Source organism: Amblyomma americanum, chromosome 1, assembly GCF_052857255.1.
Source record: "Amblyomma americanum isolate KBUSLIRL-KWMA chromosome 1, ASM5285725v1, whole genome shotgun sequence".
Classification (NCBI taxonomy): domain Eukaryota; kingdom Metazoa; phylum Arthropoda; class Arachnida; order Ixodida; family Ixodidae; genus Amblyomma; species Amblyomma americanum.
The window spans coordinates 450,982,867-451,010,059 of NC_135497.1; the positions used below are offsets into that span (position 1 = coordinate 450,982,867).

At 44.6% G+C, this 27,193-nt stretch overlaps 2 protein-coding genes and 1 long non-coding RNA gene across 3 annotated transcripts; 2 read left to right on the plus strand and 1 right to left on the minus strand.

Annotated features, from left to right (window-relative positions):
• The first annotated feature begins 2,303 nt into the window (after positions 1-2,303).
• LOC144104316 (uncharacterized) lies at positions 2,304-5,161 on the plus strand. The gene is made up of 3 exons (XM_077637242.1): positions 2,304-2,507; positions 2,585-2,670; positions 4,800-5,161. Exons 1-3 carry the CDS (start codon positions 2,324-2,326, stop codon positions 5,052-5,054), a joined length of 525 nt encoding a protein of 174 aa, XP_077493368.1. The 5' UTR covers positions 2,304-2,323; the 3' UTR covers positions 5,055-5,161.
• A 1,477-nt stretch (positions 5,162-6,638) lies between these two features.
• LOC144104322 (BEN domain-containing protein 5-like) lies at positions 6,639-11,218 on the plus strand. Its single transcript, XM_077637252.1, has 5 exons — positions 6,639-6,720; positions 7,141-7,338; positions 7,508-7,569; positions 10,165-10,387; positions 11,106-11,218. Coding segments are annotated over exons 1-5 (597 nt in total). The 5' UTR covers positions 6,639-6,719.
• Positions 11,219-18,766: 7,548 nt separating this feature from the next.
• LOC144104328 (uncharacterized) lies at positions 18,767-23,393 on the minus strand. The gene is made up of 2 exons (XR_013308503.1): positions 23,328-23,393; positions 18,767-18,905 (listed from the first exon to the last, which is right to left on the minus strand). It is a non-coding gene; the product is annotated as an uncharacterized LOC144104328 (long non-coding RNA).
• Positions 23,394-27,193: the final 3,800 nt, after the last annotated feature.

Genomic DNA, 27,193 nt, shown 5'->3' on the forward strand with positions numbered 1-27,193 from the left:
CTTGTTGAAGCTTAACCGGCTCAAAAATTTTCTTAACCGGGTTAAAACCGTTTCAAAAGCCTCCATTTCTGGCCAGGCGAAACTTCACGTGGAGGAACGCTATTAACACTCTCTCATTAGACAATCTATTTCGCACGTCATTTAATATAGTGAAGAGACCTGGCTGAACACTCGTTCCACGGTAGCGTTTGATACGGGTAGCGATAAACAGCGCCAGTTCTGACATCAGTGGAAACGTCAGCTTACCGGCAACATTTTTTTTTCCAGTTCTCACGTTTCCCCAGAATTCATTTATGATCCGGGTTTCCTTTGCCAGATCGTCGGCTTTCGTTCGGAGCAGGCGACACGCAGATTCTAGAGCAGAAACTGATTAATTTGATCGCTATAAAAGCATGTACCGAAGGCGTCTAACTTTGTAATGAGCTATAAATAAGCACGAAATCGAAGAAGTACGGATTTCATGTTGTTCGGTTCGAGAATCTGCAGCTCGCTCAGCATGCATGCTACAGATATGCTGGAACTAAGCCACTTCAGCGCACTTTCGCTAGCGATAATAAACTTGCGGTTCCTTTCCAACATACAACCTTAAGAGATTTGCTTATGGAAGACTTCTTGAGGCACTCAGAGAAAGAACTCTCATGCCTCATATCCTGACATGTAACATGTTCTGCTCCCATTCTGCGTTGCAATATATGGCTCCGCGTAGCCAGGCATTCCAATTAACTCTTGCAATACGTTTCCACAAAATAAATGAACTCATATATAGGCTATAGCCTGAAAGGTTGTGTCCTAGCTCGGACTGAAAGGGCATGTTCAAGCTCGAATTCATCAAAGGCTGGGCTTCGAAATTTGAAAAAAGTAAATTTTGCTGATATGGACATTTCGCCTAATACTCTTGAATCAGCAGTCCCTACTTTTCATTGCTTCAAAGTGGGTTCGAGCGCTGTCCATTGATTTATGATTGATCCCAAGGCATGGCGCAATGCTGAACCACCTTGTCACACAGCTTATTCGGCCGGACATCGCCTTGGTCGCGCACGTTTCCCGCTACTTTTGCTGCGTTTTCTGGGGAATATATGTGAACCAAGTGCAATTTTCGCGAACAAAATAGCCAGTGTGGGTGGGTAACAAATCGAACGCCTCGATTACAGGCTAACTGAATGAGGTTACACTTTACAGACACAGATCGTGCATTCTAGCTGTGCCTTAGTTCATTTTTATCTCAATGCTGTTCTGCTGCCAACACATGACACATGTTCTGTCTCTCCCGGGGCCATAGTGTTTCTTACTATTAAGTATTAATAAGGAACTATATGGTCGGGGCCCACAGATATTTCACTTGAGGCTTGCTGTCCGCTAACACGATTGGGAAAATAGCTCCTCCGCATTTGTACCCAAGGCGGAGAAAGGCTGCAACAAAATCACACAAAATATTCTTTAGAGGGCAGATTGAAATCACTATTTCTATTTTTGTTTTATATGCCGGCAACAGAAAAACAGTTACCCGAAAATAGGCAAACAGCCAAAAGGAAAATTTGGAAGCGAACTCGGACAAAATATGCGACGCAGACCAGATCGTCATGAAATTACATTTTTTCTAACAGCCCTGGCGCACAATACATGGAAACATGTACTCAGACTATAACTAAAAAATAAAAAAAGCATTAGAAGCTACCTTATAAACGTTCTCAATAAATTATACTAATTTTTAAAGCAAGGTTTTCAGTGCACCAAACTGTATTGCAATTCAAATGGTTTAAACGTGGTTACATCGTTATATGCCGGAGCAGAGTGGAAGAGTAAAGATGTAACACCAGTTATTTCTGCTCCAAAAGAAGGTACACATTATCATTCGCGTGACTACAGTGAACTAGAATATTTGGCGCGAACGTGGTCACGGTCATGGTACAGGTATAGCAGAGAAGTGGCCCGGGGAGCAGACTTCCCGTGAGGCATTTACAACAGCAATCCGCTTGCTAAACGGCGGCGCTACAAACGTTCACTCCTGAACCCATTAGCAAAGTCAAACAACATAAAAGTATATGTTTTACGTTAGAAAGTTAATGAATAGACGTTCATCTGGGCCAGAAAATGCGTACGTATTCACAGAAAAATGTAAAAACTAAACTGTTCCTTGCGAGGCGTGATGTTTAGCGTTGGCGATCGCAGCGCCGCCGTTGCTGGTGTTTCGCGGAGACGTGCGCCTGCTGCACTATTCATTTCAGTGAATACAAAAACAGCATTCTAGGCGACTCTGTCAGCACATTTTTTTGCCTTCGTGCTTGGTCTCGCGTTTCTAGATTTGTTTCTCGAGCAATAGAACATGTATGTCCTTGTGCGCTACGCTGGAGAAGATAGGAGTTATATTCTTCAACACACGGACGTGCGGGATTTTGTTCCGCACGACATTGAAGACTATGACCCCAAGAAAGTCTACGATATTTTCTGGGCGGGAGACTCGAGTACCTGCGGAGGGTACTACGACGGGAAAATCATCCATATGACAGGTAGGTGCTCTTTTTCTCTGGGTTTTGGAGTTGTTTTGTAGCGCCTGTAAATTCATAATGTGCACTGGAAACCGCAGATACGGAAGAAGAAATGGAGCAGTGGAGGAAGCGCAAGGAAGCACGCAAATGCGCCCGCAAGACGGACATACCTCCGAGGAAAAAGGTGCGAATAGCAATCGCTTTCAAGCGAATTTTCTGTAGCCTGTGGTGCTTGGTCATCAGAAACCCCGCCACCAGCAACTTGCATGCATCCTCGCCGCGCCGGCCGCGTTTCAGTGGAGGTGAAATGCATGGAACCCGTCGCGGTGGCTCGGTGGGTAGGGCGCTCGGCAGCTAATCCGGAGTACCCGAGTTCGAACCCGACCGCGGCGGCCGCGTTTCGATGGAGGCGAAATGCAGAATACTGCCGTGGGGTGTGCGATGTCAGTGCACGTTGAAGATCCCCAGGTGGTCGAAATATTCCGAGCCCTCCACTACGGCACCTCTTTCTTTCTTCTCTTAGTATCTCCTTTATCCTTTCCCGTACGGCGCGGTTCAGGTGTCGGCCATGTGTGAGACAAATACTGCACCATTTCCTTTCCCCCAAGTCGAATTTTCAATGCATGACTCCTTTGTACTGTGCAATGTCAGTGCAAGTTAAAGAACCCCATGTGCTCGAAATCAGTCGGGAGCCCTCCATCCTCGTTGCATATGTGAACATGATGTTAGCAAATTTTACGCTAAAACAAATGATGTCCAGAAAGTGCGAGTTCCTATGTATCGCATGCAGAGTGGAATGTGAACGTCTGCATGAGCTGAGAGAAGTTCGCCCGTGGTAAAAATAGGAACAGGCTGTGCGTTCACATGTGTTTGCATTGCATGGCAGTAGTTCACCACTCCAGTCATAGTGGTTTAGCAAGGTTGTTTTCAAAGTGCTGCTTTCAAGATAGCGTGTGCTGCTAATTGTGGGATAATTTGTTTCATGTCAGTAGTGATTACCTATGACCGGTGCAAGTAACTAGCGATTTTTGTATTATTTCTCGCCTTTGTCAGCACAGTTTCAGACAAGGATGAATTGTTTTCAGTAAGGCTTGCTGTTGGGGCATGCGAAATGATTATTTGCAAAAAAAAATGCACGGCTGACAATAAATACTGTCATTGTTCTTATAGTGATTTGTCAATGGGTTATGCCACGAAAAACTTCATGTCTTGAATATCTACAGGGACTGTAGCACTGTCTTCAGTGCTATCAAGTTGAGCACATAAGGCGATGGCGATTTGAGTGTTGCTTCTAGGTGTGAAGAAAGTGGGCCGTTCAGGAGTGTTTCCTTTTTTTCTTTTAAATTACAAATTGAGAGTAGAGTACCCAAATCAAATTTTACATTTTCAACAACGTCACGAGATGTCATAAAAAGTTTGCAGTCGAAGTTATTACACAGAAGTGAAAAAAATTGGCGGTGGTTTAGATTTGGTTAAACCAGGAGTGACGCGATAGCTACAGCTGGCTCAGTAGAACTTGGTCATGTGACCAACCACGTGATCAGCCACGGCGCTGCCATGCTGAAGGCTCGAAATGCTACCGTAATGTAGCTGTCGCTACAAAACTGAGTCATATTTGGTAACATCTATATTCCATTACTCACAATTCGAACTGTATTTAATACCTCGTATAAATTCAGGTGACTTCTCCGGCATTGTTGAAACTGGTGTAGCAGAGGAGAAAAAGGGAAAAACTTATTTTGGGATCGGAAATTTTGGTTGCGGATGGATGGAGCCCTTTGTTCAGGGCACCTGTGGCTGCTGCAGCGATCCTGGCATGGTCGTTCAGTTTTCGCTGCTCTTTTAGGCTCTTGATGGACAGCACTTCCTCCCATTGCTCTATTATAGAATTCTGTATTTTGGAAGTGCCACTTAAATTTTGGGAGCCTAGCGTAGTATGATATAAGGCCTCACGGGCGTAGCTATAGATCCTGTTGCATAGTCCTCCTGGACATTTAGAGAAGTCTAGAATGGTTATTATGGCCTGCCTATTGGGGATTGGCCTGTTGACATTAGGTACAGCTGTGTCAACAACTCTCAGGAGTAAAATTTGAAATGTGATCCGGTTTGGTAAGCCGACCTTTACTTGCACTGAGTGCAGTGACATTTTAAGTTTTTTTCAGTTTGTTGAAGTGGCAGTCATGCAAGTGGTGTCTTGCTATAACTGAGTCATTGTTTCCTGCTGAAATGCTGTAAATAAATTTGCCAGTGACATAGGTGAGCTTGCATTTGTTATTGTGTAACTTGATTTGCATTCTGATTTTCTTGTTGTAGGCAAGACTAGAGGAGCAGGCGAAAGGAGTGGCTAAGAAAAATGCTGAGAGGGAATTGCTCAGTAGTCGAGTAGGAAACTCTCCTGAGGAGTCCAAGGTGGCCCACCTTGAGTCACTAGTGCGGGACCTAAAGGCACAGCTGGAGAGATGCAAGGAAGTGATTGGAGATAAGGAGAAAGAAATGAAAAATCTTAGAAGCCTCAATGAAAGCCTCCAGAAGGCACTGTGCGCAAAAATTCTGCGAAATGGTATGTAAACAACCATACTCTACAGCTTCTTCCATGTGCAGGCCGTTGTCAAAGCTACTCTACTTCGGTGAAGTCGAGTTAGACTTGCTGCTAGCCTTGTTGGTGCATTTTTGGGATAAAGTTAGCACTGCTTAAGAAGGGCATTCGAAAGAAGTATAGGATATGGTTTTACTAACAGGTGATTTGTGGGCAAAAAAAAATAAGGCTGCAGAATGAAGTCTTGCAGACACATCAAACTGGGAAGACGAAAAGGAGCATATGAGAACATTCCATTTGCTTCAGTAGAAGTCTTGAAATACTAAACAGATTTCTGTACAAGACTGACACAGCATTGTGTTGCCAAAAGTGCATTTTTTGTCACAGTGCATTTCCTTTAGTTCTCGGGTTACATGGTTACGGTCTCCTTCGGCCATTTGTTCAGACTTTACCTTGGGATGGCAGTCATGACTCAGTAGTATTCTTGATAATTCATGATCATGTAACCATTTGTTTAGGCACAGCCCTGGATGACCAGCATAATAATACCATAATGTACCATTGGGCTAGTTTCTGTCATGAGAGCTTATGTAAACCTTTTATGAATGAAGGCAAAACAAAAGTAAGGGCAACTCTAGTGCATTGACTTGCATCTAGTACAAGGGGGGTCAGAAAATCTTTGCCCCTATTTTGTATCAAGCAAAATATGGCACATACAGGTAATTACAAATATATGTACTGTTCTATTTACCTTGCACTATTTCTCCGCCCAGTCCCCACACCGCTCCAGACATTTGTCCAACCGAAGCACTGAATTTAAGATGCCCTTGTGGTAGCATTTGTCCGGCTGACTGTCGAACCACTGTCTGACTTCTGCCTTGACTTCATCGTTGCATGTGAATCACTGTCCTGCCAGGGACTTCTTCGGCGGACCGAGCATGTGAAAATCACTAGGGTCCAGACTTTATGGTGGGTGGTCAAGACTTTCCAAGTGAAATGACCAGAGCTTGTCGGCGGTTCTGATTGCCACATGTGGCCTTGCATTGTTTTGGAGGATAACCGCATTCTTCACATCAAGAATTCTTGAGCATTTCCGCCCGATAACAGCCAGCAGATGGCGGGCTGTTCCAAGAAAAGTTCACCGATGAGAATGAATATGATTACTCTACATTTACAGCAGTCATTCGGATAAAAAAAAATAGGGCAAAGACTTTCTGATTCTCCCTCATACTTTATTTTCATGCTTGCATACGCTCTTATAATTATCATTCTGGAAGCAACATAATAATAAAATGTTAGCAGTACTGCGTAGGCACGGTGAGGTGAAAAACCACATTTGAAATTCATCAGTGTCGCGTCAGTACTGTTATATGGGGATGACTCCTGAGTTTCAGGTGGCTCTTGAAGTTATGGTCAGCTGTGCATAGTTTGTTCTCGCATGTATTGGATGTGTACAATGTTTGATATTGTGCATTTCCTACAATTGACTTGTTAGTTACATATATTATGTAGTGCTTGTAATTTAGGTAGAAGTTTTAATCTAGCATAAATTCATTCTGCTTGATGTACGTACTCTTTATCCAGTGTGCAAGTTTTTGGTTTTTTCTTTAGATCATTCACAGAATGAAAATGTGAGTGCCGCGATTGACAAGGTTTTCTGGGCAGGAGACAGTGCCACTCAGGCTGTCAACTATGCAAGTAAGCATACATGCATGTTACCTCAGGCAAGCTTTAGCCTTCAATTCCTCTTGTAGTTCAGTTGCAGATTGCAAATCATGATTCCTTGGAATTTGTATCCTGCGAAAATAATTTTGTGACCACATTTTTTTGGAACAAGCATACAGTAGGTGATTGTTCAGTGGTGGTCAGAGTGAAAATGGACATTTTTTCAAAACAATGTTTGTTTTTTTGATGGTTCTGTCTGATATACCCAATGTAGGGCTGCACTGCTGAGCATTCAAGTGCTGCTTGTAACGGCTTGTTCGTAGTCAATCTGGCACTGTGCTTTCATAAATGTAGGAGATTTATTGTATCTTTAAATACCATTCACTGATGATCTAGTCCTGTCTTTGATACCACAGGAAACAATGTCTTCATCCCTGTACCCTCTTCTTCTAGTGCACAGTCATTCCCTCAACACCATTGCTCCAGTATTGCCACTTGATGTGGCCTCGCCACTTGCCGCACCGCCTGTTGCCCCTCCGCGGGCTGATGTTGCCCCTCCGCGGGCTGATGTTGCCCCTCCGCGGGCTGATGTCGCCCCTCCTCGGGCTGATGTCACCCCTGCTGTGCCACCAGCTCGGCCAATGTCAAAAGGTATTTATTTTGGCTGCTCTGGTGTACAGCGAGCTTGCGTGCTTGGTGACTCTTCAGTGTTCTCCCAACAAAAACAGCCATTCCACGTCCCTTCAGCAGAGGCAGGCCTTGAGAGGACGCAGTGTATTTGCTTTCCATGAGGCCGACTTCTTTTTTTGTTTTTTTGCAGCTCCTCGCAAGGCAGCCCAAGACCTTGACCTGAATGTTGGCACCACAAATGAGACTGGGGAGGTGAGCAGTACCGGGACGCTTGAACATTAATAATGGGCATATGCTACTGATGATAGCATATCTTCTGCACTGATTACGAATCTGCAATCTGTACATGACCGGTAATGTGATGTAACTAATAACATGGGAGTTTTTGCTCTTTTTTCTTTGCTTTGTAACTTGGCTTTTGTTTCTTAAAATTATGTGCTGGACCGATTGAATATTGATAGCAAATAATCATCAAAAAGTGCAGCTGCATACACCAAGGCGAATTGTGGTTCTCTGTTTTGAAAAAAGATATTTTAGAATATCAGGCATGCCTTTTGTGCCACAGACAACTGTATGTCAGCTTCCCTAACTAAACCAGGCATCAAGCACTTTGAACCAAGGCTGGCATTTGCATTAGCATCTGCCATCTGGAGTGCACGAATGTTGGCACAAAAACATGCAGTTAAGAGGGTTCACCAGTGACAGTGTCCACAGGAAATACATGGGAACTTTCAGAAGCTGTAGCGCATGTAAAAATGGGTCGATTTTCATGGGGTCTGTGGCAGCGTGTTCTTCTTTAGTGCATAGAGGAAATGTGGACAGATATTATTTTTAAGTTTCTTTTTTTACAAATGAGAGGTAAATATTCAGAAAAATTGCAATTTTTGATGTCTGTTTTCATGTCATCTCGTGAAAAAAACAGCCAAGATCAGACTTTCATCCGCAATATTTCCTCCCTTTTTCTTTATTTATTGTCAAGCTGCAATTATAATCCATATCGGGCTTAGTGTTTGCGCTTTACAGGCTCTGTATGTTGTGTATGCATTTTCTGCGGGGATTTGCAATTCGTGCCAAACTTAACTAGCGGGACGTGGCTCCATCTGGCGTCAGAATATTTTGCCGCTACTACATTCTACCACCAACCTCTTGGCTGTCTGTGTTCATGCGCGCAGGTTTTTACTCAGAACTTCAACGGACTTGAGCTCCCTTTCCTTTTTTCTTTCTTGGGCTGTATTCGGAAGGGATTTCTACTTTTTTTTGCTCGAGCTTGTGGTGCAAGGGGCCAAAACACAGGAAGGGGGCTCCCTATTCAGGACATGTGGAAGAACAGCTTTGTTCCTTGCCCAGCGCAGGGCGCAGTAACCCAGGGGCCAATACAACTAAAGAATGCAGCTGCAAATATTCCTCATAGGTGGCCCTTGAGCCGATAGCGGCACTTACGTGAACCCAACAGGGCCTGGTTGTCAAGTTGTCCGGCCGAAAACTGGTACTGGGTTCATGTAAACGCGTGCTGTGAAATATGAGCCTTATAAAATTGTTATCATGAGTTCGTGCTGTGAAGACGCACTGATAATTTGTTGCGATGGAGTAATGGCAACGTAACGTGCCATACTTTTTTTGGTAACGGTAACGCGTTACCTTTTTGTAGCTAATGTAGGGCGGTAATGCGTTCCTTTTTTTTAGCGTAACAAGTGACATATTTGGTTACTTTGTTTCGGTAACGCCTACAACGCCTTCGTAACGCCTTTGGTTGCCGGTAAAGCAGCTTTGCTCTCACTTGAATCGGCCACTTTGTGCAGGCTGCGGTTCTGTAATTGCAGAGTGCTTGTCTCTTTTATTTAGTACGTGCTCATGCAGCCACATGCCTATGAGTTTGCATAGTCAGCATGCAAAGTGTGATGCAAGAGCATGTTCTCTCATTTTTTCTGCTCAGTAACAAGCATATATACGCTGAAAATTAGCTGAGTAGCTCCACATGCAATCACCGTCATATCTCATTTGGCTCATTCAAGAAAGCAATTAAGCCCCCTTTCTGCTCAGGAAAAAATTTTAATAGTGTTCCCAAGGGTTAGTCTCGCTGTGTTTGAAATTTTGCCTCAGTGCCCCTTAATCATCGCAAACTTAGCTGCAAAGAAAATGCAAGATTTCACTGAAGTTAGAATTGCTACACATATATGCTGTGAAGAAATAGGGACACAAAATTTTTAACTCCATATTTGTTTTTTTAGATGGTGTGTAGGACGTCAGTAAAAATGGTGACCATGTGGAGCTTGCCCACATGCAGTAAATCATTATTTGTTGAATTTGTCTCCCACTCCTCCCTTTAGGGGAGTTTCTTGCTTCATTTTTGAGCTCATCTCAATTATAGTGCCATGCTGAAGGGAATTCAGAGAAGCTTGGAAAGCTTCCTCTTATATAGAAATCCCTATGAACGATTTTGGTTCCTGTACCACCATCACACGGACAATTGCAATCTTGATGAGTTGATCGGGATCAAATTGAGTGCTGATCCGGTGCTGCTACATGGCCTATTCAATTGCGCCCGACCATGCTCAATCCTAAGCTACTTCTCAAACCGCAATTTTAACCATTTTTTAGCGCGCTTACCTTTCCGCACAGGAAACAATTAAGTTAAAACCTAAACCGGAGTGCACAGAAATATGTGGTTCAAAAGCTCTAAAATCTAAAAATATTGCAACGTATACTGTGAATGAAGACAGACTGAATGAATTGTCTAGGCAGAATGCGTTTTCTGGGCACTTCTGCTTCGTGTCCTGTGCAGGCTCTGTGCTGTTGGCCTCTGCGCCGTGCCTGAGGTGCACTAATAAATCATCTGTTTTTTTTCAGGTACACGTTGGTCATGGCCACTACATTGACCCAGGGACGTGGGAGCGGCTGTTAGCAGCAAACAATGATTCGGCTTTCTGTAAGCAGCTAGCAGTCCGCTTGTGGCGCAACACAGTATTGTCGGAGGGGAGCGGGACGGGGACACTTTCGAACAATGCCATTTCTAAAGGTGCGACGAAAGTATTCCCTCCGCTCTCCCCTGCCAAGGTAGCTTCAATGGCAGGTGAGTGGGAAACACTTGATTATTGCTTGGTTAATAACATTTTCTAAAAGCTGCAATGTTTTGTGCTCATGCATTTTTTCTCTAACATATTTGTATCGTACAGAAAAGCCTCGTTAATGTTATGTAACTGGGACTGCAGAAAAGATTCGAAATAACGAAATTTGAATTATTCACATTGTACTGTAGATCAGTTATCTAGAATTGCTACCCGTGACTAGAATTTGTACTTTTAAGTTTTTATTTTGTGAGACTGCCGGGCTTTGCAGAAACCTCGGAATTCATTGCAGAGACTGCCCCTCAAAAACTTGTGCGCCTGTTTGGCAGACGTAAATCACTGACTAATCATGAAAGAGCAGTTAGTCCGCGACATAATCAAGACAGCGAGGCTGCACGATCATTGTGTCAGCACGCCGTCTGTTGAGTTAACAAATAAAAAATTTGACACGTTAAAATGTGACTACAAACCTCTATGATTACAAATCTTAGGTTGTCATTTTAAAAGGCTTGAATGATATCGTTCTGGCACGTGTTTTGAAGCTGTGAAGAAGTTATCAGAAGCAGTGTTTCTTTGAAGTAAAAATCAGTTGTAAGTTGGCGCTTGTCTCTTGTCCCGTTGTTCTGCGCTGTTCCGTCACATATCAGTAACCAGCACGCCCAAGCTGCTGTCCTGGCTTTTCTCTGATCTGCCGCATATTCTTTTTGTGCCATGTCTCTGCAGACTCTTTCTGGCATTTTTTGAAGCTTAAAGGCTGCCTTGGTGATGAGATGCTAAAACGCCACAAGCGCCTACCTTGTTACTTGGCTGAAAAGTGCTCGGACTTACGCCGCTAATCGAGTAAGTGAGCTGATAATTTTCTTTCATCATCATCATTAGTCTTATTACATCCACTGCAGGCCAAAGAGCTCTCCCATATCTCCGTTAACCTTGTCGTCTGCCAGCTGTCGTGTGCCCACCTCACTTTCTGCCGCACCCTGCTACACTTGCCTTCTCTTGGAATCCATTCCATTAATCTTAAGAACCATCGGTTATCTTGCCTTCACCCATTTCGTCCTCTTGATTTTAACTAGGACGTCATTAAACGGAAGCTGGAATGGTTTTCGAATCGCACGAAACGCTGTGGTTGGGAAGAAAGGAACTTGAAAATCATGTGTGTAGATTTTTTCCCGATTCTATCCGCAAAGGGAGCTGCAATCGCTTCTCAAAACCCGCCAGTGGCACGCCCTCGTCGCTTCCGGAAGCGCGGGGTGGGGCGGGGGGGGGGGGGGGGTACGGCAGAGAGGGCGAACTGGCGGAAGTGACGCTATTCACGGAGAGTCGGCTGGCTGTCCGGCTGCGCTTGCTTCGCTGCGGCCCGCGGTTTGGCGAACCACAGACTACCGTAATCTTCTGCCAGTGCCGTTTACTTTCTCTCGTTCGGGCTTTCCGTGTAATGCTTGAAGCCTGTGTATTAACCAGTTTTGACATGGTACTTCTTTCGAACAGCGCTCAGCACACATCGTGGTAGAAGCCGTCGGTTCTCCCCAAGCCTCCTCCACGTTAACCTGACAATCTAGTGGTACGCAGCATGCCGAAACTGCCTGCACAAAATATGTGCATCAATATTTCTCTTTTTGTTATATTAATTTCTTACCTGTATGTAAACTCATTGACTTTTCCAGCTGGTTCACATCCATGTTGAGCTAAGGCGACTTCCAGCATTGTCTTTCAGGCACACAGTCTTGAACTCTTTTGAGCTCATTACGCACTGTGTGCCTTCTGGCTTTTTCCTGATTGCTTGCACTTGATGGCAGCACAAGCAATTCTCTTAATCCTTCAACAGTGCACAGCACATGCAACTGCACCTAACTGAACAATAAAAACTGATTATTTAAGCCTAGCATACTTGAGCAAAGCAAACATTTGCATTCATGAGCGCTTGGTAATGGCTGACGATTGAATATGGCACCAGAATTCATGCAAATTTTTCCTTGAGCCAGAACGGCAAAGTTGTCGAGCCGCGGTACGCATATATCTGTCACAAGCAATCGTGCCGGTTATCTCGATACGCAACAGCAGTAACTATATCTCACAGCACACCAGTTTTGATTAGCAGCACTGCGAGCTCCGAAACGCAGCCATAATTATTGTTCAAAAGCGAATTCAGCATGCAAAAAAAGAAAAATGTACGGGGGTAAGTGCAGAAGTTTCATGGTTGAACAGTAGCCCGAAAATGCGACAGAAGGAAAGCGCACATGGGAGCTTCCTCCTGGTCGCCTCGTCTCTTCGCGCTGCAGTACAGCCGTACACCCACTCCAACTCGTCTAGTTTGGCATTTATTTGTAGTTCTAAAAGGCCTTCGGGAGTAATTAGGCAAGTAACTATAAATAAATGAAGAAACAAATGCTTTACCTCGCATGACTCGTGTAAGCTTGTCGGTGATCTGAATTAGATCATGTTTACGGGCGTTACAAGAAGTTCGTGGGCAGGCTTTTATGCAGCAGTGGTACACCGAAACGTTTCAACGCAATTTGCTTTTTTTTTATTGCCGCTTCACCTACATAAAAGATATGCACGCGCATGCACCTACGCAAAGAATACGTATCAGTCAAGATTTGGTTTTCGTGTTACCCTGGTAGGACGTGAAAGGCCCATACTGGGTTAACGAAATTTCCGGCTTGCATACACCGTTATGTGGTCGCTTCTCTATTTCTTAGCTTTTTATCAGGCGGTGGCACCAGTTTTCTGTTTAGTCTGTAGTTCTCAACGATTTCGGAATAGGTTTGTGCATGCTCGTCCATGTTGCAGTCCGGCGGTTCCACAGTTACCTGGAAGCAGAGAATATGGGAGTGTGCCGACTACCCCTGAGTCGGCGAAGATATTCATAGCAGAGAAAGCAGGGAAGCCCTGCTGCGCAGTGAAGAACCCGCTCGGCAGAATCAAGCCAATCCGCCTGGCGGCTGATGCCGCGAAGAGAAAATATTTGTTAGCCTTTAGTCACAGAGGTTCCAGCCCGCGTCCTCCAGGCCTGCATGCCGGGGCGGTGAGTAGTAAGGGGTCTCTATTTCTCGTGGAAATAAAAGCTGTCATCCACCTATCCATCCAGTCGAGATTTCCAACACGTGAAAACGTCGCGACTTGACTTTCACTGCAGGCGCACTCCGCGGCGTCGTTGGTTCCACCGTTTTCTGAAGCTGCTGATGGCTTGAACATGTATGACGAAAGTACTAACTGTTCAACACTGCTTGAATTAGCCGTAATTTCCACAACGTAGTTCTTAAAAGCTAGGTGAAGCAAGGCGCTGCGCAGCAACGCCGTCAGTGCCGGCTGGAGATCCCCGTGGATGATGTCACGAGGGTCCAGGTCCATCACGGGCAAGAGCAGCGTTCGCTCGGCGCCCTGAGGCGGTGGGGCGCGTTTTCTTCTAAAAAACAACTTTTTTCATTTATTTCCGCTCTTTTTCAATGAGAAATTGTTTTGCTGTGGACCAAAAGCTATAAAATGATGTTGAGAAGTAATTTTTTCGAAAAGTGCTTCATCTTCCCTTTAACCCGCTTTGGTTCTGTGACCCACTCTGCCCTCTTTCTGTTTGAATGCTACACCTATCATGTTCCTTTTCATAGCTTGCTGCGTGGTCCTCAATTTTATTAGGTTGAACTCTGTTATCCTCAGCATTTCTGCCCCATAGGTGAGTACCGGTAAGATACAGCTGAACCCATTTATAATGCCCGTAGATATAACAAATGCTCGCTTATTACGAACGGATGCATTGCTACCGGCAAATTACGCATAAAGTCCATAGCGATTCGTCGTGGATACAGCGAACAATTTTGGCCGCACCACTCTTATTATAGTAAATGGGAAGGCATCGACACGTCTAGAAGTTGAAGAGGTCATGCTTCCAGCAAGCACAGAGATCAAGGAGCGTTTTTCACCCTTCTGGACACTGCCCTGGAAAGAGAGGGGCATCGTCGAAAGCAGATATAATGACCTTGGCCGTAGATCAACTAGCAGCAGCAATTTGAGAATTTTGAAAGCCAGGCTGGCCAAGTAGTATGCATCGCCTGCGCAGTCGGCTCCATCTTTTTGTGCTGCTACCGCATGCAGGCAGCATAATACAGCGGACAGTGCAGCTGATGCACTCTGCCATGAGCGCTGTGCTACTATTTTCCTGGGCATGAGCCAAGGAACAACAGATGATGTTCGAAACACTACATTTTGTAATGCAAAGCTGCCAGATGTTTCCTCGGATGACGATGTTCCTACGCACCACGAAATCGCATAGGCGCATACTCTGACTAAGACATTGAACACCAAGTGCGAGCACTCGCCTACTGCCAGGAATCTATTTATGTGGCTGATTTGCCACCAGCTGCCATGGACACTTCAACCTTCAGTTAAATCCCAACTGTAATTTTGATAGTTGGCAGCAAGGGTTTTGTCAAGGATTTAGTGATACCTTAGAAACCTGGAAGGAGCCATGACACAAGTAGGCACGCATAAAGCAGAATTATGCTAAATAAATGCCACTTTGGTTTCCTTAGTATTTTTGGCTGTTATACGGAGAGTCCACTTAACTACGAGCGTCGGATGTAACAAACGGAATTTGTGTGATGTCAGGTTCGTTATAAGGGGCTCTACTACAACTGCTTTATACTTTTCTCTTAAGGAATATTGGTAAACTGCCATTCCATTCATGATCTGCGAGAACCTTCCAAATGCGCTCCACCCCATTCTTAATATAGTTATTTCGCTCTTGTGAATCAGATCAGCGGTCACTACCTGCCCTAAGTATTCCTTTACCACTTCCAGCACCTCACTGCTAATTGTAAAGTGCTTTTTCGTTCCGAGACTGTTGAGCATTACTTCGTCTAGTTTTCTGCATATTAATTTTTAGACCCACTGTTCGAATCTGATTGTCTAACTCATTGATCATGCTTTGCAGTTCGTCTCCTGAGTGGCTGATCTGAGGGTTCAGCTCTCTTTTGTTAATGGTAAACCTCGAACGCAATCTTTCACTGCAGGAAGCCAGACTTACAGGGTAACACAGTGGGCCAGTATGATGCATATCATTTTGCTTCGAAAAGTACAGTTTTCTTCTGCATCTGGTTTTGTGGTGGTCCATTTATTGTGCCTTTTGCATCCAATTTTAGAATGTGTGTGAAAAATGTGGTGTTGGGCATGAATACGAGCTTTCTTGCTTATTTTTTTCTCAGGTCTGCCTGGAGGGAGGCGATTGTCTGGTGAACCACATCGTGCACCTTAGGACAGCATCGAGAAATGCATTTTTCGGCCAATAAATATGGTTGTGCTCAAGTAAGGTGTTTTCGTATCTGTTCTGGAGTGCACATACAGAGCCGACCAGTCAGCTGCTCAATAACTGGGCAGTGACTGAAGTACAGTAAAAACTCTTCAATTCGAAGTCGTTGGGACCACGCATATTATTAGAATTAACTGACCACAGCAAAAATATGGAGACGGGCGAAAAATTCTGTTGCGGGAATGCGCTACCGCAATACTGGGCGAACTTTGCGTTTACCACTGCTGCATTTTGTTTTGTAGCTCCCCGCGGGATGGCATGGCACGCACGTGCAACTCAAAGCAACAAATGTGTAATGATGCCATCACAAAGACAGCAATCTGAAGCCAATTGAAATAAAAAAGTGAAAAAATGAATGTGGAATAACTCAATTAATCCAAGGTATACAAAGTGAAAGCTGTCAGCTTTCACTGTGCTCATTGGCCTTGGCATTGACAGTGTTCCAGACGCTGATGACTTTTGAGAAAAGGAAGGGCACATAACTGGCTCCCTGGGTCAGTGGACACCTCAGTCGTGCTTTGAGGTTCATGGCGGTGGTGATAGATGTGGGCTGCATGCATTAGCGCTTACAACCTTGTGGCAAACACGCAGCACTGCAGCAAGAGGCAGCAGTGTTCATTGGGTGACCAACCGCTCACGATAAACTATAAAATGCTACCTGCAGGGTGGGCGCGTTGCCTATCCAGTGTATGGAACGCACTCGTTACAGATTCCAAGCTGTGTCTGCTTGGCTAGATCACGTGGTCAGGCAACAGCCGCTCCGCAGCTGTGGAGCCTCGGCACAGCGATGGAAGACTGCTTGGCTGCGCGGCGAAGTCACCTGATGCATAGCTGTGGTAGCGGCACAGCAAGGACGTTCAAGGTCAAACTGCAGCCCATGGCAAATTCAGTGGTGTGAGGCCAGTAAAGCTTTCACTTTAAAAGCGGCATTCCACCCTGCCTAAACACACACGTGCTGCCCGAACAGGAAACTGAACTGTAAACGCTCGAAGTTTCGGCTTCTGGTGCGACGTACGCCTTGGACACCTAGATAGTATAGGAATCAAGTTTGCCCTCGCACTTCCGCTTGTCCGACGAAGTGACCGCCAGCACGAAAGAGTTGAATAAACTGAGCAATTCGAATTTTCTTCAGCGGAAGCGATTAGTGTGCGAATTGACAAAGTTTGACTCATTTGGAGCAAGCCCATGTTTCCTGCCGGGAACAGGTACCGGCATGGGGTGCATATACTACCTGGCGCTTCTCCAAAACTACCTAAGGCGCAAAGAGGCCGGCGCTACTGTTTGGTCGACCTATCGCTCTACGGAACACTACTCACAAAAGCGGCGCTGCCAGCATTGTGCGCAGTTAACCATCGCTAGACATGCACTGACACTGCTAGGGCCGGATGCTTCAATGCCAGCGCCTCCTTTAGATGCTGCCTTGATCGCGACCAGGTTGAAGAGGAGCTCATGCACCGCTGCTATCAGTCTGGCCATGCCTTGATGAATTATTAGCCGATAGCATGTAACTTTAAAACTACTATCCATGCCTGTTTCGCAGTGAAGCACGTCTTCTCTGCAGGCGTGCGCTCCGGCGGTCTACAAGCTGTATGAGATCGGTTTTTGTGCTGAGATGTACTGGGACTTGGGTGCCTTGCATATCGAGCATCGACGTTGCTAATAGGCATCGCCTTACATTGCCACCTCATGGCTCCAAGGGGCCATCGCTTCTTTGGTTTGCAGCGAAATCGGGATCAGACATCCTCGCATGGCATTTCAGGTCTTCGAATTAACTGAGCTGCTGCACGCTGCAGCATTGTAAAATTTATATCAGAAATTGCGGGACTGCAGAAATCATAATTATCCAGGATTTCGAATTACCAGAGTTCGAATTATCAGGGTTTTACTGTATATTCACTCATTAAGCCACGACAAGAATGCGACACAACAGAAGACAGGACAACACAATTACAACAGGGTACAGACAACATGAATACGACACAACACAAGACAGGACAACACAATTACAACACAAGACAGACAACAGGAATACGACACAACAGAAGACAGGCCAACACATATAAGACAAGACAGACAACACAATTACGACACAAGACAGACAATAGACATACGACATGCCAAAAATACGACAAGACAAGTTCTTTGTTGTGTTCTTGTTGTATTTTTCGACTGGGACTAGACAGACAGTGCGCCCACCCTGCCAATGTGGCAGGTGGCAAATATTGAGAATCAGTTTTTAGGGAAAGTAAATGGCGCGGTATCTGTCTCACATCTCAGCAGACACCTGAACCGCACCGTAAGGGAAGGGATAAAGGAGGGCGTGGCGGAAGAAAAGAAGAGGTGCTGGTAGTGGAGGGCTCTGGAATAATTTCGACCTCCTGGGTACCTTTAACGTACACAGACATCGCAAAGCACACGGGCGCCTTTGTATTTCGCCTCCATCGAAACTCTGCCGCCGCGGTTGGGTTAAAACCCGGGTACTCCGGATTAGTAGTCGAGCGCTCAATCCACTGAGCCACCTCGGCGGGTCGCCTCGTTTCCGCAACGGGTTTCTGATCACGGCGGGGTTTCTCTCACACTAAGGCAATTATCCGACATTAATAACGTCATTTTTAAGTTTTCCCAGTCAAAACGCACTACAGGATTCTAAGTCAGAAGATTTCTGTAGTCTGTACTCTTGTCGTATTTTGGGCATGTCTTGTGTAGTCTGTCTTGTCTTCTGTAGTCTGTCTTGTCTTTTGTAGTCCTGTCTTCTGTAGTCTGTCGTCTTTTATAGTCTGTCTTCTGTAGTTTGTCCTCTCTTTTGTAGTCTGTCTTGACTTCTGTAGTCTGTCTTGTCTTCTGTAGTCTGTCTTGTCTTCTGTAGTCTGTCTTGTCTTCTGTAGTCTGTCTTGTCTTCTGTAGTGTGTCTTGTGTAGTGCTCGTACACTGTGTAACAGTCGTTACAGACACCTGTCAATTAACACAAGATTTGTGTTCTGGAGTAGGCTATGCACAAAAATGCACAGCTTCTTAATGGTCGCCTGTCAATTAACACAAGCTTTGTGCTTTCCAGAGTAATTCGTGCACAAAACCACTAGAATTGAAATGAAAATGATCAATATTTATTTACTGTTTCGTGCTTTTTTTCGAGCTTGCTGATGCATGCTGTCCAGCGTTGTCCTGGCCACAGGTTCCTAGATACATCGCCCATGAGCCAAGAAAAATGGTTTTTGTCTTGGCTGAAAAAAAACAGAAAATAGAGATCACCGCTGCTACCTGCGCAAAAAAAAATGTGAAAGCGTTGATGCTTCCTCGACACTGGTCGCCTTTCAAATTTGGTGCCATGGTTGTTTTCTCGTTGACTTGATTGGTTATCAATTAACTCTTATTTTACCCTCATTTCATCCCAGCAACGATTTCGAGTTTTCAAATTTCCCTCCACGGATCGTTCCTGCCCACTCACTGAATACCCGCCCAGTCTAATCACGCGTTCATTGCTTTTCGCTTCTCAATAATTACCTAATTGCTTCTAATTTATCATTCTTTTTCCTATCTCCTGGTTAAGTATAGGACACTTATCACTGGTCACGTGACTGCTCATTTCGAGTTTCAAACTTGGCGCCAAGCTTTGGCTTTGTCCATACTTCCAGTTTTTCAAACTTGGCACTACGCTGTAGCTCCACCTACTTTCAGCGTTTTCAAATTTCGCGGCACTTTTTCTCTGGCCCAGCCACTTTTTGGACATTTTTGGCTGTAAATAATTATCCGATTATAAAATTTTGTTTTCGAGCAGCATCCTTACATCATCCTCTGCCAATTACACAACCAATCATATGACGCTATCTCTTCTCAGTTGCCCACAACTGCTGTGGACACAATCCCCGGCAACATAGCCTAGTAAACTTCTCACTTTATTCAAAATGTTGTAATACTGAACAAGGCTTATGACTGGCCGAGTTGGTACTGACTCACCTTAAAACCAGCCAGAACACACAAGAAGACATGAGCTCAAAAGGCGGGACTAACAAAAATTTAATTGAAGGTTTTGATTATTTGATTTGTGAGGGTTTAACGTCCCAAAGCGACTCGGGCTATGAGGAACGCCGTAGTGGAGGGCTCCAGAAATTTCGACCACCTGGGGTTCATTAGCGTGCACTGACAATGCACAGTACACGGGCCTCTAAAATTTTGCCTCCATTGAAATTTGACTGGTGCGGCCAGGATTGAACCTGCGTTTTTTGGGACAGCAGCCGACGCCATAACCACTGAGCCACTGCGGCGGCATCATTGAAGGAAAGCCGCAAAAGGAGACCCGCGAAGAGATACAAGCGCACAATAACCCAAAGCAGTGAAAGGGCGAAGTGCAATCAAAGGTCACTGGCATACTAATGAATCATCTAAAAAAGCAAATTCCTTACGGTGAAGGTTTTCCAATGGCTTAGCCCCACGTCTCCTTAGCCTTACCGATGTAGTAAGCCTCAACTATCTACCGACAGATTTATCCCTTCCATAAACCACTGATGTGTCGTGGAAATTAGGCGTGCAAAGAGGCATGTCATCCTCAGATTTGCATTCACAAGATTGAGCATACAGTGCCAGATTAGAATTTGCCTTCCCCCTATAGAGTGAAAGCGCTCAGTCAAGTGCAAATTCAAATATCTGCCTGTCTGCCCATATTAGTTGCAGCCATAAGGCAGTGGAACGCAATAAACTCCATTACTTTTGCAAGTGGTGAACCTTTTTTGTGACACTGTCCATTGTGGACAAGTACCCAGTTTTATCAAGCCTTTTTAATGGCGGCGCAAAGGCCTCCTGTCTTGCACTTCGCTGTTAAGACAACAGCAGCATTACGCTTTCCCGCGACTTTCTTGAGACTGTGAAATACTGTGGAGGTAAGGTGTATCAGCATCATCGGAGTATGTGCTCCTTACCCTTGAGCGAGTGAAAACATACTATGACAGGTTGTTGAGATGGGCAAGTGGGAACCCAGCTGCTTGGAAACCTGCTACAAGAATGCGTCCTCAGCAGTGATCGCATGACTTATCTAAAGCTGATGTCATGCACACGATTGCACACCCATCAAGTGTTTCCATCTTTACTGACCTTAACCAGCGACAAATACACCTCTTCACCATCCTTCCCCAACAACGAGTGGTCCGACTCGTAGCTAAAAAGAGCCTTCCCCGATCTTTAGCTGTAGCCCCGACAAACATATTCGTCCACAAAGCGCAAGTCTGCATCAAGAAACTGCTAACGGTTCTGCTTAGACAAATCTGATGTAAAAGACAGGCCTTGACCGCATGCCTTAAAGACTCCTAAAACATCTTGTGCCAACTTATCTGAGCCTTCTATGTCCAGAAAAATTACAGTCATGAACATAACGAAATGCTACTATGCCAAGGTCTTCCAAACAGGGCTCTAATGTCTTATTGACTTTAGACAAAAAAATGTTGCTGAGCAAAGGTACGACCTGCGTGTAAATACCGCCCTGCCAACTGACAAATGCGGATTTGCAGTAAAAGGACAACAGCCCCAAGAAGCCAGCAACCGAAACCACGCAATCATCTGTAAAAGCATGTTCATTGTTCACCCTGATGCAGTTTGCACATACCTCAGAGGTCTATCATGTGACAATGAATAGTACAGGCCCTCCACGTCGATGCTCACTGCAGAGCACCTGCCCAGGTTGCTGTCCACAAGAAACTAGAACTCCACAGAACTCCACTTTTGTGAGTTGGCAAGGCGGTATTTACATCATAAATCAGGCATATGCAGAGGGTCCCAGGTTGCACTTCCTCCGCGACATTCTTCTGTCCAGAGTCGATACCGCATCAAAGCCCTGTTTGGAAGGCCTCGGCATAGTAGCATTTCGTTATGTTGATAGCTACCTAATTTTTTTGCACAAGGAGGGCTCAGATAAGTTGGCACAAGACGTTTTAGAAATCTTTAGGCATGTGGTCAAAGCCTATCTTTTAGGTCTGAATTTCACTAAGCATAACCGTTTGTAGCTTCTTGACTTAGACCTGCGCTTTGCGGACGACCACATATGTTGGCGCCAAAGCCCAAGATCAGGAAGCCTCTTAGCTACGAGTTGAACCACTCGAGGCTGGTGAAGGACAGGTTGGCAATCACATGCATCACGACTGCTTTATGGAAGTCATGCCATCACAGTGTTTAGAATGCATTCTCGGAGCAGGTTTCCAAGCCAATGGCACCTGGGTTCCCACTTGCCCATCTTGCGCACCTGTCAGAGTGTGTTTTTACTCTCTCGAGGGAACGGAACACCGTTCACATGATGCTGGCGTAGTTGAGCAGCACAAAAAGACGGGTTCTATACCTTACCTCCACGCCATTTCGCACCATCCCAAGAAAGTTGCACCAAAGTATGATGTTGCTGTTGTCTTTACCGCTAAAAGTAAGGTAGGAGCCCTTTGCTTCTCCGTTCAAACTAGGCTTGATACAACTACGGGTAATCGTCCGCTATGCACAGTGGCAGATAAAAATGTTCACCACTTGCAAAAGTAAACCGGTTTTTTGCATTCCACTGCCTCGTAGCTGAAACTACTATGGGCAGACAAGCAGATATCTGAATGTGCGCCTGGCTGAGAGGACTTTCACTGTATAGAGAGGAAGGCGAATTTTCACCTGACACTGCACGTTCAATCTCGTGAATGCAATCGGAGGACGACCTTTCTCTTTGCACGCCTGATTTCTGCGGCACATCAGTGGTTTAGGGAAGTGATAAATCTGTCCTGATATAGTTGAGGCTTACTACATCAGTAAGGCTAAAAACAAGTGCCTGGCTAAACCATCGGTGAACCTTCACTGTAAGGAATTAGTTTTTTAGATGGTTTACTAGTACGTCAGTGCCTTTCGGTTATTTTTTGGACTCTCACTGTTTTGGGGTCTTGCGTGCTTGAATCTCTTTGCAGGTCTTCTTTTGCCACTTTCCTTCAATAAAATTTCAGTTGTTAGACCAGCCTCATCTTGTGCTCATCTCTTCTCCTGTTTTGTGTCTTCCGGCTGGTTTTAAGATGTAATACTGAATGCCAAAAGAAAGCCATTTTAGAGTCAAGTGCACTTATAATGGCCACAGCTATAATGAATGTTCATTTATTACAAAAAATAGTGCTTACTTCATTAATTTATGCATGAAGTATATGACACTGCATCAAAATAAAAAATGGACTAAGCCTCTAACCCTCATGGCCAAACTGCAGTTACAGCAAACAAAAGGACACCATAAACCTGCCCCACATGCAAAAGCTTGCACTACAGGCCAATGCAGAAATAAGATCAGATTACTTCCCAAACTGCATGACACTGCCACGCAAAGTAAAGATTGTGACAGGCAATGAAGGAGCAACAAAAAAGCAAACTGTAGGTAGCAGCCAATCTCATGCAGACAAGCTACATGGTCAGGCCAACATAGACGTGGAAGAAATTTGAAAAAAAAGCCACAACAAGCATATAATTTTTAAGGTTTTCACAGCCCTTTAAATGGCAAATACTTTCCTGAAAAAACATAACAGAAGCGGCAATTTTTTTTCGGCAATCAATTTTTTTCATGTACTTCATTATTCTTGAAGCATGGGCGGGCATAGAGTAGTCAGATTAGTGCATGCGTTCCTAAGCAATGCCATGTCAAAAACTGTACTTACAGAAAAAGCTTGCCTTACTGAGTGAATACCACTGGCCATCCACTAATTTCTCAGCCTGCTCCAGGTCCCTGGCAGAAATCACACGCAACTTGGTGGCTTGCACAACTTCCATGCAACTCTTGGTCTTAAGCTGGAAAAAAATTGAGGGATCAGTGAGATATAAAATTTTACATGCATTGTTTGTTTCAATGACCGACTAAGAAAGAAACAGCGGTTTCTGTGAGCGCAACTATTTTTTCACACTAGCTTTCTACAGTAAACCATGTTTATCGCGACCTAATTCACACTGACTTGCTGCACGGTTTTTGGGTAAAACCTGGTTTCTTCCTACTGTTGCACCAAAAAAGATTCTTAAAGATCAGGTTCAACCCAATTTCTGTGCAAATGTGCCTGTAAGAAAGTGTGGTTTGAAGGTGCACAAAGGCGAAGAACTGCTGCAGTGTAGTGGATGTCACATAATTCTTCTGACAGATTTTTTAAACAATTCTGGTTATTTTATTTCTCTTTTAATGTTTATTGTTTGTCGGTTGCTTATAATTTTTGGATAAACTGAAAACTACATATACTGACTGGTATTTCATTCCAATAATTATACCAACTATTATGAAGCTGTGTTGGAAGGTAGGTGTGCATTTAGTATGCGTGCTTTGGATTTCAGTGATTGTTTCTGCAATGCAAAATGGAGGACAGGTCTCTGCTGTGCGAGTTTTTTGCAATGGAGTGAAAGTAGCTGGATGAGCATTTGCTACTGTGTCACCCAGCCAAAAGTTCTCCCACAGACCACTGAGCTTCTGAATACCAATGGCTTAAAGCTCGAAACTCTGGTTGCCCTTTCCGAGGTTTTCTGCATTAACGAGTGCGAGCCCAAGGGCTCAGAGCTAACAAGCATTTGAAACCATAGAGCTATACACAATAGTGCTGGGGCCATGCAGCAAGTCAGTGTGAATTAGGTCGCGATAAACATGGTTTACTGTAGAAAGCTAGTGTGAAAGAATAGTTGCGCTCACAGAAACCGCTGTTTCTTTCTTAGTCGGTCATTGAAACAAACAATGCATGTAAAATTTTATATCTCACTGATCCCTCAATTTTTTTCCAGCTTAAGACCAAGAGTTGCATGGAAGTTGTGCAAGCCACCAAGTTGCGTGTGATTTTTGCCAGGGACCTGGAGCAGGCTGAGAAATTAGTGGATGGCCAGTGGTATTCACTCAGTAAGGCAAGCTTTTTCTGTAAGTACAGTTTTTGGCATGGCATTGCTTAGGAACGCATGCACTAATCTGACTACTCTATGCCCGCCCATGCTTCAAGAATAATGAAGTACATGAAAAAAATTGATTGCCGAAAAAAAATTGCCGCTTCTGTTATGTTTTTTCAGGAAAGTATTTGCCATTTAAAGGGCTGTGAAAACCTTAAAAATTATATGCTTGTTGTGGCTTTTTTTTTCAAATTTCTTCCACGTCTATGTTGGCCTCACCTTCTAGCTTGTCTGCATGAGATTGGCTGCTACCTACAGTTTGCTTTTTTGTTGCTCCTTCATTGCCTGTCACAATCTTTACTTTGCGTGGCAGTGTCATGCAGTTTGGGAAGTAATCTGATCTTATTTCTGCATTGGCCTGTAGTGCAAACTTTTGCATGTGGGGCAGGTTTATGGTGTCCTTTTGTTTGCTGTAACTGCAGTTTGGCCATGAGGGTTAGAGGCTTAGTCCATTTTTTATTTTGATGCAGTGTCATATACTTCATGCATAAATTAATGAAGTAAGCACTATTTTTTGTAATCAATGAACATTCATTATAGCTGTGGCCATTATAAGTGCACTTGACTCTAAAATGGCTTTCTTTTGGCATTCAGTATTACATCTTAAAACCAGCCGGAAGACACAAAACAGGAGAAGAGATGAGCACAAGATGAGGCTGGTCTAACAACTGAAATTTTATTGAAGAAAAGTGGCAAAAGAAGACCTGCAAAGAGATTCAAGCACGCAAGACCCCAAAACAGTGAGAGTCCAGAAAATAACCGAAAGGCACTGACGTACTAGTAAACCATCTAAAAAACTAATTCCTTACAGTGAAGGTTCACCGATGGTTTAGCCAGGCACTTGTTTTAAGCCCTACTGATGTAGTAAGCCTCAACTATATCAGGACAGATTTATCACTTCCCTAAACCACTGATGTGCCGCAGAAATCAGGCGTGCAAAGAGAAAGGTCGTCCTCCGATTGCATTCACGAGATTGAACGCGCAGTGTCAGGTGAAAATTCGCCTTCCTCTCTATACAGTGAAAGTGCTCTCAGCCAGGCGCACATTCAGATATCTGCTTGTCTGCCCATAGTAGTTTCAGCTACGAGGCAGCGGAATGCAAAAAACCGGTTTACTTTTGCAAGTGGTGAACATTTTTATCTGCCACTGTGCATAGCGGACGATTACCCGTAGTTGTATCAAGCCTAGTTTGAACGGAGAAGCAAAGGGCTCCTACCTTACTTTTAGCGGTAAAGACAACAGCAACATCATACTTTGGTGCAACTTTCTTGGGATGGTGCGAAATGGCGTGGAGGTAAGGTATAGAGCCCGTCTTTTTGTGCTGCTCAACTACGTCAGCATCATGTGAACGGTGTTCTGTTCCCTCGAGAGAGTAAAAACACACTCTGACAGGTGCGCAAGATGGGCAAGTGGGAACCCAGGTGCCATTGGCTTGGAAACCTGCTCCGAGAATGCATTCTAAACACTGTGATGGCATGACTTCCATAAAGCAGTCGTGATGCATGTGATTGCCAACCTGTCCTTCACCAGCCTCGAGTGGTTCAACTCGTAGCTAAGAGGCTTCCTGATCTTGGGCTTTGGCGCCAACATATGTGGTCGTCCGCAAAGCGCAGGTCTAAGTCAAGAAGCTACAAACGGTTATGCTTAGTGAAATTCAGACCTAAAAGATAGGCTTTGACCACATGCCTAAAGATTTCTAAAACGTCTTGTGCCAACTTATCTGAGCCCTCCTTGTGCAAAAAAATTAGGTAGCTATCAACATAACGAAATGCTACTATGCCGAGGCCTTCCAAACAGGGCTTTGATGCGGTATCGACTCTGGACAGAAGAATGTCGCGGAGGAAGTGCAACCTGGGACCCTCTGCATATGCCTGATTTATGATGTAAATACCGCCTTGCCAACTCACAAAAGTGGAGTTCTGTGGAGTTCTAGTTTCTTGTGGACAGCAACCTGGGCAGGTGCTCTGCAGTGAGCATCGACATGGAGGGCCTGTACTATTCATTGTCACATGATAGACCTCTGAGGTATGTGCAAACTGCATCAGGGTGAACAATGAACATGCTTTTACAGATGATTGCGTGATTTCGGTTGCTGGCTTCTTGGGGCTGTTGTCCTTTTACTGCAAATCCGCATTTGTCAGTTGGCAGGGCGGTATTTACACGCAGGTCGTACCTTTGCTCAGCAACATTTTTTTGTCTAAAGTCAATAAGGCATTCGAGCCCTGTTTGGAAGACCTTGGCGTAGTAGCATTTTGTTATGTACATGACTGTAATTTTTCTGGACATAGAAGGCTCAGATAAGTTGGCACAAGATGTTTTAGGAGTCTTTAAGGCATGCGGTCAAGGCCTGTCTTTTACATCAGAATTGTCTAAGCAGAACCGTTAGCAGTTTCTTGATGCAGACTTGCGCTTTGTGGACGAATATGTTTGTCGGGGCTACAGCTAAAGATCGGGGAAGGCTCTTTTTAGCTACGAGTCAGACCACTCGTTGTTGGGGAAGGATGGTGAAGAGGTGTATTTGTCGCTGGTTAAGGTCAGTAAAGATGGAAACACTTGATGGGTGTGCAATCGTGTGCATGACATCAGCTTTAGATAAGTCATGCCATCACTGCTG

Bases quoted from the DNA above. Each gene is read 5' to 3' on its own strand.
- LOC144104316 (XM_077637242.1), top strand. From the start codon at position 2,324: ATGTATGTCCTTGTGCGCTACGCTGGAGAAGATAGGAGTTATATTCTT. The intron at 2,508-2,584 runs GTAGGTGCTCTT...TGGAAACCGCAG, and splicing joins GAAAATCATCCATATGACAG to ATACGGAAGAAGAAATGGAG. The intron at 2,671-4,799 runs GTGCGAATAGCA...TTCTTGTTGTAG, and splicing joins ACATACCTCCGAGGAAAAAG to GCAAGACTAGAGGAGCAGGC.
- LOC144104322 (XM_077637252.1), top strand. The intron at 7,339-7,507 runs GTATTTATTTTG...GTTTTTTTGCAG, and splicing joins AGCTCGGCCAATGTCAAAAG to CTCCTCGCAAGGCAGCCCAA. The intron at 10,388-11,105 runs GTGAGTGGGAAA...ATGTCTCTGCAG, and splicing joins CAAGGTAGCTTCAATGGCAG to ACTCTTTCTGGCATTTTTTG.